The sequence below is a fragment of the Erinaceus europaeus genome, chromosome 7 (genome assembly GCF_950295315.1).
Source record: "Erinaceus europaeus chromosome 7, mEriEur2.1, whole genome shotgun sequence".
Lineage (NCBI taxonomy): Eukaryota > Metazoa > Chordata > Mammalia > Eulipotyphla > Erinaceidae > Erinaceus > Erinaceus europaeus.
This window is the reverse complement of record NC_080168.1, coordinates 128,779,015-128,794,882: the sequence shown is the minus strand read 5'-3', so window position 1 is coordinate 128,794,882 and position 15,868 is coordinate 128,779,015. Positions and strand designations below refer to the sequence as shown.

Genomic DNA, 15,868 nt, shown 5'->3' with positions numbered 1-15,868 from the left:
AGGTGACCGCCCCCTGCAGGTGGAGAGCCAGGGACTTGAACCGGGATCCTTGTGCTTCATACTATGTTCTTACCCCAGTGCACCACTGCCTGACCCCCAGCCTTTACCCCAGCCTTTTTCATCTGGATTCTGATGCAGAGGGATCCTAGAAGCAGCATGTGAAATTAATTGATTCTGCTAGTTTTCTTACAACCAAATAGGTTGTAAGTTTAGTAAATGAAATCACAAAGTTACAAGCACTACTGAGAGGGATGATAAAGGTAAACAAACACCCAACAACAACAAAAATACTTTTCTTTCTTTTTTTTTTTTCTTTTTGCCTCCAGGGTTATCACTGGGACTTGGTGCCTGCATTAGGAATCCACTGCTCCTGGAGGCCATTCTTTCCCTTTTGTTGCCCTTGTTGTTTATTGTTGTTGTTGCTATTGTTGTTGTCATTGCTGTCATTGTTGTTGCGTAGGACAGAGAGAAATTGAGAGAGAAGAGATGACAGAGGGGGAAAGAAAGACAGACACCTGCAGACCTGCTTCACTGCCTGTGAAGTGACCCCCCCCCCCCCCCCGCAGGTGGGGAGCCGGGTCCTTGCGCTTTGTGCCATGTGAACTTAACCTGCTGAACTACCGCCTGACTCTCTCTCTCTCTCTTTTTAATCAAAACACTGCTTAGCTCTGGCTGACGGTGTGGGGAATTGAACCTGGGACCTCAGAGCCTCAGGGATGAAAGTTGTTTTTCTTTTTTGGCATAACCATTACACTGTCTCTCCAGCCCAAAAAGTACATTTCTAATAATGGTCGTAAGTTTCAAGGCTCAAACAGATCAGTCTATACACTGCTTAAACAAATGTCCCCAGCCTCGATCTTTTCAGAAGGTTCCTTGTACCTGTGAAGAAACTCTGAACGCGTTTCCCATAGCATGAGTGTCAACACAGGGAAAGCAAAAGTTCCACACACCTCAGCAGCTTTCATGGGGTGGAGTTCATCCCCATGGAAATTAATCTGCAGTCCGGTATCTTTGCCAACCTGAAGAATCCTTCTGGTGGCATCCAGATCGAAGACGCCCTTCTCACAGAAGACGTCTACGTTGTCCACGTACAGCTCTCCTCTCCTGCCCAGCTCCTGCAGCTCTGGGAGGTGGTTGTTGACGATGTCATCAGCAGCTTCAGCAGCGGTTTTCCCTCTAAGGTAAGAAAATGAAATTACCTTGGGCGAATATTAAAAAAAAAAAAAATGGGGAGGGGAGCTTCATGAATGGTGAAGCAAGGCTGCAGGTGTCTCTATCTCTCTCCCTCTCGATCACCCCCTTCCCCTTCGATTTCTGGCTATCTCTGTCTAATAGATAAAGATAATTAAAAAAATAAAAAGAAAATAAAAAGAAAAGTGGGGTTTTGTTGTGGTTGTTGGTTTGTTTTTGGCACTTTGAGCTGCCTCCCCTCACCTCACCTCCCCCTCAAAAAAAAAAATCTTTTGTCTCAGAGAAGTAAAAGAAAAAATCAAAATTACAACTCAGGACTTTAACAATGGGACTTGCCTAACTAAATAGCAGAGGTATTGGGAAGACTTCTGTATGGACTGGGCCCTAAATGTGCACATGGTTTATTCATTCTGGACATTCGTGTGGCCTTTGAGAGTTGCCAACAAAGCTAGATAGAACAATCTTGTCAAAGACAATTGCAAGGACTCGTGATACTTCTGTGACAACCTAACTTTGGGTCTCTTTACTGGGACCCAAATATCACCCTCCCTACCATTTTCTCCCTCCACACTCCTTCTAGAAGCATCTGCCTCTATCTTCTTGTCTCAACATTTGGAGATGTGCAGAAAGAGGATGGGAGGTGACACTGAAGCATTTTTAAAAAGAGTGGGGGGTGGGGGTTGAAGTTAGACAGATATGGCACTCTACCACTTTCTGGCCACTTGATTTTGGACATCTTATTTAGACGCGTCTAGTAAACTCTGAACATCAGATTTTATCACAGAGTATCAAAATACAGGCCTCAGATGTTCACTGACAGATTGAGAAATTTTCTGTAAAACTTCAACAGTGTTTGCAACACAGAGGACTTGGAGCCAACTAAACCCATTTGGGTGGGTGTCTCGGGCTCAACTGTGAGAAGCTAGGTACTTATATATGCTGTTTCTAATCTCATGACAGTTGTATAGAATAAGGTGTCATTTTTTTTACTTTACCAGTAAGTAACTCATGGTCAAAAAGTTAAGTAATGCCCTTAAAACCATTCAGCTGCAAGCAGCTAAAGTAGATTTGAACCCAGGTTGGGTAATCACTCCAAAGCTTGTATTTCCTGCAGGCTGTTATATCCCATTAAAAAAATCTGTTTCTATAGAAAGGATGTGCCAAAAGTCAGGGCGATTTTAAGCTCTGATAATCCCAGATAATGAATGCTTGAAACACAGAACAAGCATCATTAAAGGATCTGGTGGTGGCTCAGCCAGTAGAGAGAGGCTTCTGTTGCTGTGCGTGACAACGGTCAGTGTTCAGGTCTGGCTTGCAGTGGTCCCCAGGATGGAAAGTGGGGGTGCCCCTTCTGCTGCCCTATCTCCCCCACACCAGTTGTTACTCTTACCCTCTGAAGTGCTTTAACGCAAGTGTCCTTGAGAATTGTTTCAATGACTATCTATAATTAGTTATTATCATTCTTATGTATTTGTTTTTATTAACTAGAGCATAGCTCGGCTCTGGTTTACGATGGTACCAAGGACTGAACTGGGGACCTTGAAGCCTCAGGCATAAAAGTCTTTTGCATAAGCACTATGCCATCTCCTAGCTGGACTATCTTTAAGTTTAAAGGACCTTAAAGTTTAAAAGGCCTGCCTTTTTTTCTTTTGTTATCCAAACGCTTCTTTCTACATTATTAAAGGGCTCAAAAACTGGTGGTGGGGTTACCAAAAACTATTTATTCCAAGTGATAGGCCTTGAGAATAAAGAACACATTTCCAAAGGCTTCTGCTTTAAAGTGCAAATGTGGGACTGTGGAGACAGGATGATGGTTATGCAACAGACGTCATGCCTGAGGCTCCTTGGTCCCAGGTTCAATCCCTGGACTGAATAAATCAGACTGAGAAGAACTCAGGTCTTTCTCTCTACGTAGCTGTCTCTTGTGTGTGTGTGTGTGTGTGTGTGTGTGTGTGTCTCTCAAAAATAAGTTAATTATCTTTAAAAATAGAAATAAAAGTAATAAAGTGCGGGAGTCGGGCGGCAGCGCAGCAGGTTAAGCGCACTTGGCACCAAGCGCAAGGACCGGCGTAAGGATCCCGGTTCGAGCCCCCGGCTCCCCACCTGTAGGGGAGTCGCTTCACAGGTGGTAAAGCAGGTCTGCAGGTGTCTGTCTTTCTCTCTCCCTCTCTGTCTTCCCCTGCTCTCTCCATTTCTCTCTGTCCTGTCCAACAACGACAACAACAATAATAACTACAACAATAAAACAACAAGACAACAAGGGCAACAAAAGGCAAATAAATAAATAAAATAAAAAACTGTCAATAATAATAATCATAAAGTGCAAATGCGCCACCACCACCTGGCAGACTCAGGTGCCCACAGTGAAGCCCGGGTGCCCTGGCTGAGTTACTTTGGCACTGCGTGCGCCCCGCAGTACGTGGCCGAGATGCCGATGTCCAGCTCCCGCCGCGCGCGCTCGATCACCCGCAGCATCTTGAGCTCGGTCTGCAGGTCCAGGCCGTACCCGCTCTTGCACTCCACCAGCGTGGTGCCGGCGCTCAGCATGCAGCTCAGCCGCTGCCGGAGCGAGAGGAACAGCTCCTCCTCGGAGGCCTGGCGCGTGCACTCCACCGTGAAGTTGATCCCTCCTCCAGCCTGGTGAATCTGCATGTAGGTGGCTCCTGCCAACTGAACACACGGAGCGCTCTGAGGCTGGGCCAATGCGAGCGGGCAGGTCTACAGAATGTAAACGCCCCGGGGGCGGCAGGGAGGAAGCGCTCACGGTGAAAACACCCATCAGAGGAGAGGAGTGGGGGGGCACCCCCTCTGCCAAGCTGGAGGGGCGGTGGGGCTGGGCACCTTTTGGGCAAGGCTGCTATTCTGGCTCTCAAATTCTGTGATTTAGTGGAGAAGTCTAAAACATAACTCTAATTTGGTGAAGTAGGTAGACTGGTGATATTGGAAGTAAATTTATGTTTCTGAAAACACCCAGTTTAGCTGTTGAGATATATACTTAAAAAAAACAACAAAAAACCATGGGGCTGGGTGGTAGTGCAGCGGGTTAAGCACACATGGCGCAAAGTGCAAGGGCCAGCGTAAGGATCCTGGTTCGAGCCCTCAGCTCCCCACCTGCAGGCGGTGAAGCAGGTCTGCAGGTATCTATCTTTCTCTCCTCCTCTCTGTCTTCCCCTCCTCTCTTGATTTCTCTCTATCCTATCCAAGAACAGCAGCTATGACAACAATAACAACTACAACAAGTGCAACAACAAGGGCAACAAAATGGGAAAAATAGCCTCCAGGAGCAGTGGATTCGTAGAGCAGGCACCGAGCCCCAGCAATAACCCTGGAGGCAAAACAAACAAACAAACAAGAAACCACACAAAAGTATAAAGTAAAAAGGAAAGTATAAAGAAAAGATACAGAGCCAGTTTGCACATAGGTGCATGAAAGAAGTCAACCTGAAATGGTTGTATACTGTGTGATTTAAACTGCCTGGCATTCTGGAATAACCCCAACTGTGGAGACCGTGAAAAGGGTCCGAGGTAAGAGACGATTCAGATAGAATAGTGAGGGTTTTCAGGATGGTGGAACTATACTGCACAACTCTATCAGGCGGCCACATGCCTTTGTGCAAACCTACAGACTGAGCAGCGCCAAGAGAGAAGCACATGGAAAGGATCACCGGCACATGTGTTAGTGCAGGTCCATCGTTGTGACAGGTGTACTTATGACTCTGAAGTGAAACGCTGATAGTGGGAGAAGCCACGCGTGGGCGGGCATCAGCATAGGGGAAATTGCTGGACTTCCTGCTCAGTTTTGCCATTTATCTAAAACTGTTCTGTTATGAAGTCTAGGAAAGGGGGGCAGGTGGTGATGCACCTGGTTGAGCACATTAATTGCAATACGCAAGGACCTAGGTTCAAGCCCCCAGTCCCCGCCAGCAGGGAGAAAAGTTCACGTGTAGTGAAGCAGGTCTGCAGGTGTCTGTCTTTCTCTCTCTATCTCCCCCTTCTCTCTCCATATCTGGCTGTCTCTATCCAATAGGTAAAGATAATTACAAAATTTTAATAATAATGAAGTCGATGAAAGTAAACACTGTGAAACCAGCACACGGGAGGGTATATACACTGACTGTGGGTGAGAAGTGACTCCCAAATCCCACATTTTATGTTTCTCAAGCAACCTCATTATTTCCTAGCCCAAACAGAACAATACAAAATATTTTATTTTTGTTGTTAATAAAATGTTCTTGTTTTTGTTTTCAGGATAGGCTTCAGTCTGATTTTCAAAGTTTTCTTGGAGATCCTTCAAAGGCTACCAGGATATGACCCAAGAGGTAGTGTAGTAGGTTAAGTGTTGGACTTTGATAGCGGAGGAGGACCTAGTGGGGGTTGTATTGTTATGTGGTAATGTTATGCATGTACAAACGATTGTATTTCACTGCTGACTGTAAATGATTAATCCCCCCAAAAAGAAATTTTAAAAATAAAAAAAATGTTCAACTTATAAACATGAGGTCCCAAGTCTGATCCCTGGCATTGCATGTGCCAAAGTGTTGTTCTGGTTTTCTCTGTGTGTGTCTCAAATAATAAATAAATAAGTAAATAAAATAAAACTTAAAAAAAAAACAAGCCTACTAAAGAGGTATCTGCACACAGACAAGACTAGCTGGCCCCCAGGAATGTAGGAAACAAGGGAGTCTCCTCCCAGTACTGCAGGGGGAAAGGGATTTTGTAAATAAATACATTAGTAATAACAGTAACTTGCTACCAAGAGTGGTAGAGGGGAATGAAGGGAGGGCAGGGGGAAGGAGGAAAAATAATCTGTTTTAAAAGAAAGGATCTACAGTCAATTTTTTTCTTAGTTTTACTTAGAAGTATTGCTACATCTATGTGCCGTATAAAGATCTGACTGAGACAGTTACGTATGTATGTATTAATTATTTTTTACTGTAATTTATTCTCCATAGTTCAGGCTACTAAAAAAGATCCATCGGATAACGTGTGACAAAGCCTGACAGTGATCAGCTACTTAGACAAGGACTTGCATCGACTTGTTTCATTTTTTTTTTCCACCATGTGTTGCATTTACCTTCATTGCAAACTCGTGAACTCTTTCGCCAGCCCACACTGGATGTGTGTGCGCATCCACCAAACCTGTGGGCAACAAATCAGATACTGCTTAAAGGTCAGAAGCAGAATGCCCTTGGATAGCAGACAGACCACACTACAGTTCTCTGGGGAAAAACATGGCTGTGCGTAGCCATTGTGAAGGTGGGCAGAGGAAGAATGCGAGTGGCCATATAGTTTTCTAGATAGAGAGGAAATAAGAAGTCTCTCCGGGAGTCGGGCGGTGGCGCAGCGAGTTAAGCGCACGTGGCGCAAAGCGCAAGGACCGGCGTAAGGATCCCGGTTCGAGCCCCCGGCTCCCCACCTGCAGGGGAGTCACTTTACAGGCGGTGAAGCAGGTCTGCAGGTGTCTGTCTTTCTCTCCCCCTCTCTGTCTTCCTCTCCTCTCTCCATTGCTCTCTGTCCTATCTAACAGCGACGACATCAACAATAACTACAACAACAATAAAAAAACAAGGGCAATAAAAGGGAAAATAAATAAAAATTAAATAAAAGAAGAAGAAGAAGTCTCTCCGTATGGCTGCTCTAGAAGGCTCTAAGGGATAAGGGTCACTCAGCATGGTGAAAATGCCCCTTAAGGAAATACAGCTGGGGCTGGGCACTGTCACACTTGGTATCCACACGCGGCTATGCAGTCACTGAGGCGCAAATTCCCAGTCCCCACCTGTAGGGGGAGCTTCCTGAGGGTGAAGCACAGCTGCAGCAATCTCTTTTTCTCGTCCTCTATCCACCCCCCTCCTTTACTTCAGTATCTATAAAAGAAGAAAGAAAACAAAAGAAAAAGAAAAAGAAAAAGAAAAGGAAGAGAAGGGAAGGGAAGGGAAGGAAGGAAGGAAGGAAGGAAGGAGGAAAGAGAGAGAGAGAAAGGTGGATGAGGAGGTAGGGAGGGGAGGGAGGGTCTGCTGGGAATGGAAGTCATTGTGCAGGTTCAGAGCTTCAGCAATAACCCTGGTGACAGTAAAATTAAAAAGGAGAAGGAGGAGGGGAAGAAGAAGCTGTCCAATTACCGTGTGCAAGGATCCCAGGTTCAAGCCCCTGTTCCCCACTTGCATAAAGGGAGATTCACAAGTGGTGAAACAGTGCTGTGGTTCTCTCTCTCTCTCTTCCCTCCCACCTACCCCTCTCAGTTTCTCTCTGTTCTATCAAATAAACAAATAAAATTTTAAAAGAAAACATTAAAGAAACAAACAAAAAAAGAAGTACAGCTCTATTTGCCCCATAAATCCATGCTTACCAAGCAAGATTTAAAAACAGGATGTCGGGGCTGGGCAGTAGTGCAGTGGGCTAAGCGTGCATGGTGCAAGGCTAATGGACTGGCATAAGGATCCCTGTTGTATGCTTTACATTGGGTTCTAGTTCTCCCCCGCCAAGAGAATTGCATCAGTCCTGTTAATTTTGCGGGCCCGCTTGGCCCCGCCCCTAGGAAACCCGCCAGAGTTCCAGGGTTGGAGAGTTTCAGAGGGTTCCCCAGTAAGAGAGAGTTCCAGAGTTCCAGAGTGAGAGAGTTCGAGGGTTCCTGAGTTCGAGAGTAAAAGAAAGAGTGCTTGTGCCGCCGCAGAGAGACAGCAGAGTTCTGTTTGGTGATTAGTTTGTCTTAGTTTATGAATCGTGGTTCCTGAAAAAAGAAATACAGCTGTCCTGCCCAGCCGTTGTCTCTGCGTCTCTGTTACCCGCAGTGAAGCTACCCGCCCGGCAAGAGCCTCCGAAATTTTAACAACAGATCCCGGTTCAAGCCCCTGCTTCCCCACCTGCAGGGGGTGGCTTTACAAGCGGTGAATCAGGTTTGCAGGTGAAAAAAAATAATTAAAAACATCAATAAAATAAAAACAGGATGTCAAATCTATTCAGTAAGATCGAGGACTTTATCTCTGAGGAATAATCTGGGTGTCAGAGCATAAGATTACAATCCCTCCCCTCAGTTCTGAGAAGGAAACTGTAAAATCAAGAAGATGAATCTTTTTCTCAAGAAATAAACTCACTTTAATTAAACAGAAACTATAAAGCAGTCTTTAATACTTCCACTTTACCAAGTACACTTCAATAAAAGAGTACCTTTTTTGAAGAATTAAAATAACTTTTATATTAGATAACTCATTAGCAGTTCTCACTGGGTTAAAATCAATCCAAACTGTGCTTTTTCTTTTTCATTTTTTGTTAATAGTCTGTTAGAAGACATAGGATGACAGTATAGAGCTCCACACCACACCCAACACCAATGTCTTGTATCCTCACCTTCCCACCGATAACCATCACAGTTCTTTCTGCCTCCAGGGTTATTACTGGGGCTCAGTGCCTGCCCTGCTGATCCACTGCTCCTGGTAGCCATCTTCCCCCCCATTGTTGTTGTTTTTGGATAGGACAGAAAGAAATTGAGAGACGAGGGGAAGGCAGAGACACTTGCAAACTTCTTTCACCACTTGTGAAGCAACCCCCCTGCAGGTGGGGAGCTGGGGGCTCAAACCAGGATCCTTATGCTGGTCATTGTGCTTAGTGCTATGTGCTCTTACCCAGTGTGCTGTGCTACCGCCCGGCCCCCACCGCCATAGTTCTCACAAGTCTTAGAAACAGTTTGCTTGCTTGCTTCTGTTTTTTTTCTTTTTTTGGCAAGTTCATGTGAATCTGATCTCTAGATGCCACGTGTGAGTGAAACCATCTGGTAGTTATCCAGACTGCCTTCTATATAGTCTGCTCTTTTTTCATAGGATTTTATCCTGACTCCCTGGGGCCAAAAAGTAGGAGCTCTGTCTCTTACACAGCTTTAAACTGTAAATTAAAAATATTTAAATATATATCTCCCACTCCCAACATTTGTGTGAAACTCAACATTTGTAAAAAAAAAAAAAATTCAGATGATTACTATATGAAACCATAAAATGCCATTAATAAAGGAAATGACGGTGAGTAAACGTCAATGATATCTCCAGGGAGTTTGTATTTTCCACCAAGAGATGGATCATTTTTTCGCCGTGGTACAATTCTAGAGTGTTTTCTGGTATTAAAGAAAGCTTGCCCTGTTTGCTATCGAAATTAAGTTAATTGGTAAAGTTCTGCACACAGCTTTAAGCCTAGACACAACAAACCTGGCTTCCCTTCATCATGTGAGTGGGAAGAAGTGAAATCAGTGAATGAATTTGATCCTTCGCTTGCCATATGCCCGTGTAGCAATCTTGCATAAGACAGTTTACCTCTCAATTTCAGTTTCCTACTCTGTACTATGTAAATAACATACAGGGCTATTACAGGAATTGAACCGCGAAACATGTTTGTAAAGCAACTAGACATGTCAGTACCATTACACAATAGCTATTACTATATCTTAATATTATCTTAAAACAAGCTGTTACCCTTCTTTATATTACTGAAAGTTTTTTACTCTGCTGTTTCAGTGAAAAAAAAAGAAAAAATAACCTGGCAAGACGCATTTCCCAGAGCAGTCAATTCTTTCTTCGAAAGTGTCTCCAGAAAACTGTCTTTGGATTGCACTGGCAGGACCAATGGCTTTTATAAGTCCATCCCTGGAGAAGAAAATTAAAGCATAATACTAGAATTTGAGTAGATATGGTGAGACATCTGACCGTAATTTAAAATATGCCACTGCTGTCTTTTGGTGTCAGTCAATACTTATTTTTTTTCCTTCTGTAACCACGTCCAAGACAAAAATTGATATTTTGTAACAGAGACTGCTAGTTGTGCCCTATGATCAGTGTTGCTTTGCCTCACAGTCATACGCCCCTAAACTGTAGAAGAACAGAACATCCCAAAATAGAGATTATATTTCCAAGTCTCCAGCTAGGTGTGGCCAAGTGGGTAAGTTCTAGAAAACAGGAGCTTTCCCTTCCTACTTCCTAGTGGTCGGAACATAGACAACTTGAGCAGGGAGGGAGCAGCCATCTTGGAGGGTGGTGTGACTGGGACGGAGGGCAGAGCAAGACAGAGCGAGACAGGAGACCCAGGTCCTTGGGACTCCATGAAGCATGGACTCCAACTAATCCGAGAGGCTTTGTTTGTCCTATGTCTTTACACAAGAGGAAAACAAACTACTCTTTGCTTCAGCCCCTATTGATTTGGGTCTTGGTCACTCACTGCAAACTAGTATTTCTGAAATTGAGATCCAGGGCTTATAAACTTAAGAAATGGAAAATGGTGTGAAAAACAGGTGAGCAATGGGACTAAAGTAGTTTGGGTCACCTGAGAGTAATGCTGGGGAGTGAACTAGATGAAAAGCAAAGAAAAGGCTGTAAGAATTATGGGGAGGGGGAATGGGGCGGTGGTGCAGCGAATTAAGCGCATGTGGCGCAAAGTGCAAGGACCAGAGTAAGGATCCTGGTTCGAGCCCCGGCTCCCCACCTGCAGGGGAGTCGCTTCACAGGCAGTGAAGCAGGTCTGCAGGTGTCTGTCTTTCTCTCCCCCTCTCTGTCTGCCCCCTCTCTCCATTTCTCTCTGTCCTATCCAACAACGATGACAACAATAATAACTATAATAATAAAACAACAAGAGCAACAAAGGGAATAAATAAACAAATATTTTTAAAAAAAAGAATTATGGGGAGGGCAAATTTTGAATCCGTAATGTCGGGATCCTTTGTGGACCCTCTCCTCTGTCAGACTGGTCGGCTAACCCACCCTATTGCGCACTAGAGGTGGGGGCTGAGGGCAGCAGGGGCCAGTGCGCTGGGGTCTCTTTCTGGAGACCTCGGTAAGAGACGGAATCAGAGATCACCCAGGGTACCATTGCTGGAATAGTACATTAATTGTGCAGCAGAGCAGAGTTTTTAGAGGGTGGTAGGGGAAAGGCGAGGTCTGTTAAGGAATGCCTTACATGGTCAGGACAGCAGGGGATAGAGAAATGGTGGGGGTCTTTCCAGTAACCGTTGGGTAAGTGGTCGAGCTAATTTGGGGAATGCAGAAGTGAAACCACCAGCTAGTCCAGAGGGGGTAGGTGGGTCTTTGTGTAGGTGAGAAACACTGGTAGGGGGACTAGAACCTGTCAGGCAGGTTCCCCTGCTCGACCCCGGGTGGGGGAGACTGACTGGTGGCTTTACTTCCAGGCACTTGTGGGCGGTCCCCGCGAGTGGTCCACACCATGCTCAACCTCAGCCTATGCAAGGCCCCACAGTATAGGACACTGGAGTTTGACATTTTGTTTGGTAGCCTGATTAATACAGTTCTTCATCACCAACTGCATTTTTCTGGCAATTAAAGGATTCCAATTAGGGGCTGGGTGGTGGTGCACCTAGTAGAGCACACATGTTATGTGCAAGGACTCCAGTTCAAGCCCTGGGTCTCCACTTGCAGAGAAAAACTTCAGCAGCAGTGAAGCAGGGCTGCAGGTGTCTCTCTTTTCTTTCCCACTCTGTCTCCCACTCCCTTCTCAATGTCTCTCTGTTCTATCAAATAAAAAGGGAAAGGAAAGGAAGGGAAGGGGGGAAATGTGGCTGGGAGCAGTGGAGGTGTAGTGTAGTACGAAACTGCAGCAATACCCCCTGAATAAGAAAGAGAGAAATGGCATTTTTGCCTAGGATTAGTGTTCACACACGCGCCCTTCTATCAGAATTGTGTCCTCATTGGCAAGGAGTGATTTTTAAAAATTTATTTTATTTATTTTTTTATTTCTTTTTGCCTCCAGGGTTATTGCTGGGGCTCGGTACCTGCACCATGAATCTTGGCTCCTGGAGGCTATTTTTTCCCTTCTTGTTGCCCTTGTTGTTTATCACTGTTGTTATTATTATTATTGTTGTTATTGTTGCCATTGTTGTTGGACAGCACAAAGAGAAATAGAGGAGGGGAAGACAGAGAGGGGGAGAGAAAGACAGACACCTGCAGACCTGCTTCACCACCTGTGAAGCGAGTCCCCTGCAGGTAGGGAGCTGGGGGTTCGAACCAGGATCCTCACTCTGGGTCCTTGTGCTTTGTGCCATGTGTGCTTAACCCGCTGTGCTACCACCCAGCCTCCCCCGCCAGTTGATACTTTCTTAACTTTCTAAGTAATTGTGCATTCTGTGGGCTGGTTTTTAACAACATTTTGATAGTAACACTGAGAATGCTTTATTCCTGTATTATTTTAAAATAAATAAACAGGCGGTTTCTAGATGCTGGACTCTTAACACAACCCTAAGCAGCCTCAGATAAGGGGTGAGACTCAGTCAAGCCTGCACAACAGCTGCACTGCTGCAGACAGGCACGCTGCCTCAGTCCCACTCCGGGTCCACTCTCCCCAGTTCCGGCTGTCTCTTTATTCACATTTAGTAGGGACATCAGCACGTCTGATGGAAATGTCTTCTGGTGACTACACCTTGATTCTCCATCACTCCAAAACATAGTCACATGTTTTCCATATCTGTTAAGCTTTAGGCCAAGAGCGTTGAAGAAGTGCTTTCTGAAAATTAAGCTCTCAAAATTCCACCCACTGTAATGATGATTTTAAAAAAGGGGGTGGCGGTGAAATGGTGGTGAGAAAACTTCCTGAGAGGGTGGTGCCTGCTTTACCCTGGCTCTGCTCCTTAGGAATCCAGGTTCTCTTTCTTAAAAGTTATTCTGCTCAGGTGAAGCAACAATGATATATATATATATATATATATATATATATATATACACATGTATATGATGTATATGTATATGATGTACATGATATATATGTATATGATGTATATGTATAGGTATAGTGCAAGAGAGATATATAGAAAGACAGAGAGAATGTGTTAGGGGTAGGGAGAGGGTTCAGAAATTTCTTTTTTCTTTTTTCTTTTTGCCTCCAGGGCTATGGCTGGGGCTCGGTGCCTGCAGCACAAATCCACTGCTCCTGGAGGCCATATTTTCTCTGTTGTTGTTGTTGTTAATGTTATTATTACTGTTGTTGGATAGGACAGAGAGAAATGGAGAGAGGAGGGGAAGACAGAGAGGGGGAGAGAAAGACAGACACCTGCAGACCTGCTTCACCGCCTGTGAAGCGACTCCCCTGCAGGTGGGGAGCCGGGGGCTCGGACCGGGATTCTTGCTCCAGTCCATGCACTTGGTGCTATGTGTGCTAAACCAGGTACACTACTGTCTTGCCCCTTTTTTGTTATATTTTATTGGATAGAGACTGAGAGAAATTGAGGGGGGAAGACAGAGAGTGAGAGAGAAAGAGAGATACAGGCAGCATTGCTTCACTGCTACTGAAATTACCCCCTAGAGAATGGGGACCAGAGGTTTGAACCCAGGTCCTTGCACAAGGTAATGTGTACATTCTATCAGGTGCACCAGTGCTCCCCCAGCCCCCAATTTTGTTTTAAAAAGAAAATCTCAAGGGGCCAGATAAAAGTAGTTTGATTGAAGAGTCAGTGGCACACTGGTTGAACACACATGTTACAATGCTGAAGGACCTGGGTTCAAGTCCCCCAACCCCCAATCCACATCCCCACCTGCAAGATTCTCCACTGGTGAATCAGTGTTACAGGTGTCTCTTTTCCTCTCTACCTCCCCATCCCCTCCCTATTTCTGTCTCTATCCACTAAAGGAAAGAAGGAAGGAAGGCCAGATGGAAATAGCTCACTTGGACAATGTGTTGCTTTTCCGTGTGTGTGGCCCAGGTTCAAGCTCAAACCCCGGGGGAAGCTTTGGTGTTATGGCCTCTGTGCCTCTCTGGGAGGGAGGGAGGGAAGGAAGGCTGGAAGAGGAAGGAAAGGTGGGAAGAGGAAGGGTGTAAGGAGAGGAGGGGAGGAAAGGGAAGAGGGAGGGGAGAGGGAGTGGAGAGGAAAAGGAGAGGGAAGGGGAGGAAAGAGGAGAGAGGGAGGGTAGGAGGGGGAAAAGAGAAGGGGAGAGAGAGGGGAAGGGAAAGGGAGGGAGGGAGAGAAAGCAACTCTCAGGCCAACTGACACAGGTGAGGTGAGGGTCCCCATAGTATTTTAGGGAGTGCTGTAGAGGGCCCTACGCCCTTCTGATTGCTGGGCAGCTGCACTCACACTCACACACACTCACACTCACACATACATACATATACACACACTCACTCACACACTCACTCACACTCACACACTCTCACACACACTCACACACACACACTCACATACACTCACACACACTCACACACACACACACTCACACACACACACTCACACACACACTCACACACACTCACACACACACTCACTCACACACACTCACACACACTCACACACACACACTCACACACACTCACACACACACTCACACACACTCACACACACTCACACTCACACACACACACTCACACACACTCACACACACACACACTCACACACCCTCACACACACACACTCACACACACACACTCACACACACACTCACACACAAACACTCACACACACACACACTCACTCACACACACTCAAACACACATACACACTCACACACACACACACACATACTCACACACACACTCACACACTCACACACACTCACACACACACACACTCACACACAGACTCACACACACACACAATCACACACACACATATACATCCACATATATTTATCTACAGGGCTTCATGGTTTTAGGGTGACTTCTGACATAGGCAGGCAGGGGTCTGGCGGTGGCACACCGAGTTGAGCCCACACAGTAGAGTTAAGCCCCCACAGTAGAGTTAAGCCCCCATAGTAGAGTTAAGCCCCCATAGTAGAGTTAAGCCCCCACAGTAGAGTTAAGCCCCCATAGTAGAGTTAAGCCCACACAGTAGAGTTAAGCCCCCACAGTAGAGTTAAGCCCCCATAGTAGAGTTAAGCCCACACAGTAGAGTTAAGCCCTCATAGTAGAGTTAAGCCCACACAATAGAGTTAAGCCCCCACAGTAGAGTTATGCCCACACAGTAGAGTTAAGCCCCCACAGTAGAGTTAAGCCCCCACAGTAGAGTTAAGCCCCCATAGTAGAGTTAAGCCCCCACAGTAGAGTTAAACCCCCACAGTAGAGTTAAGCCCCCATAGTAGAGTTAAGCCCCCACAGTAGAGTTATGCCCACACAGTAGAGTTAAGCCCCCATAGTAGAGTTAAGCCCCATAGTAGAGTTAAGGCCACACAGTAGAGTTAAGCCCCCATAGTACAGTTAAGCCCCCACAGTAGAGTTAGGCCCCCATAGTAGAGTTAAGCCCCCACAGTAGAGTTGAGCCCCCACAGTAGAGTTAAGCCCCCACAGTAGAGTTAAGCCCCCGTAGTAGAGTTAAGCCCCCATAGTAGAGTTAAGCCCCATAGTAGAGTTAAGCCCCCATAGTAGAGTTAAGCCCACACAGTAGAGTTAAGCCCCATAGTAGAGTTAAGCCCACATAGTAGAGTTAAGCCCCCATAGTAGAGTTAAGCCCCCACAGTAGAGTTAAGCCCCCATAGTAGAGTTAAGCCCCCACAGTAGAGTTAAGCCCCCACAGTAGAGTTAAGCCCCCACAGTAGAGTTAAGCCACCATAGTAGAGTTAAGCCCCCATAGTAGAGTTAAGCCCCCAGAGTAGAGTTAAGCCCCCATAGTAGAGTTAAGCCCCCAGAGTAGAGTTAAGCCCCCATAGTAGAGTTAAGCCCACATAGTAGAGTTAAGCCCCCATAGTAGAGTTAAGCCCACACAGTAGAGT

At 45.7% G+C, this 15,868-nt stretch overlaps 1 protein-coding gene and 1 long non-coding RNA gene across 3 annotated transcripts in view; one reads left to right on the top strand and one right to left on the bottom strand.

Moving 5' to 3' along the window:
• AMDHD1 (amidohydrolase domain containing 1) overlaps positions 1-15,868 on the bottom strand; it is a 32,355-nt gene that overhangs the window by 11,026 nt on the left and 5,461 nt on the right. For both annotated transcript variants that reach the window (XR_009550885.1, XM_007523202.3), the window contains exons 2-5: positions 9,711-9,817; positions 6,265-6,329; positions 3,584-3,861; positions 951-1,176 (exon numbers count right to left, since the gene is read on the bottom strand). Coding sequence is in view for 1 of the 2 variants with exons in the window: in XM_007523202.3 (XP_007523264.1) it covers positions 951-1,176; positions 3,584-3,861; positions 6,265-6,329; positions 9,711-9,817 (676 nt within the window). In the remaining variant the exon portion in view is untranslated. The remainder of the gene's footprint in view (positions 1-950; positions 1,177-3,583; positions 3,862-6,264; positions 6,330-9,710; positions 9,818-15,868) is intronic.
• Positions 1,045-5,509, top strand: LOC132539539 (uncharacterized). Its single transcript, XR_009550896.1, has 2 exons — positions 1,045-1,181; positions 5,439-5,509. It is a non-coding gene; the product is annotated as an uncharacterized LOC132539539 (long non-coding RNA).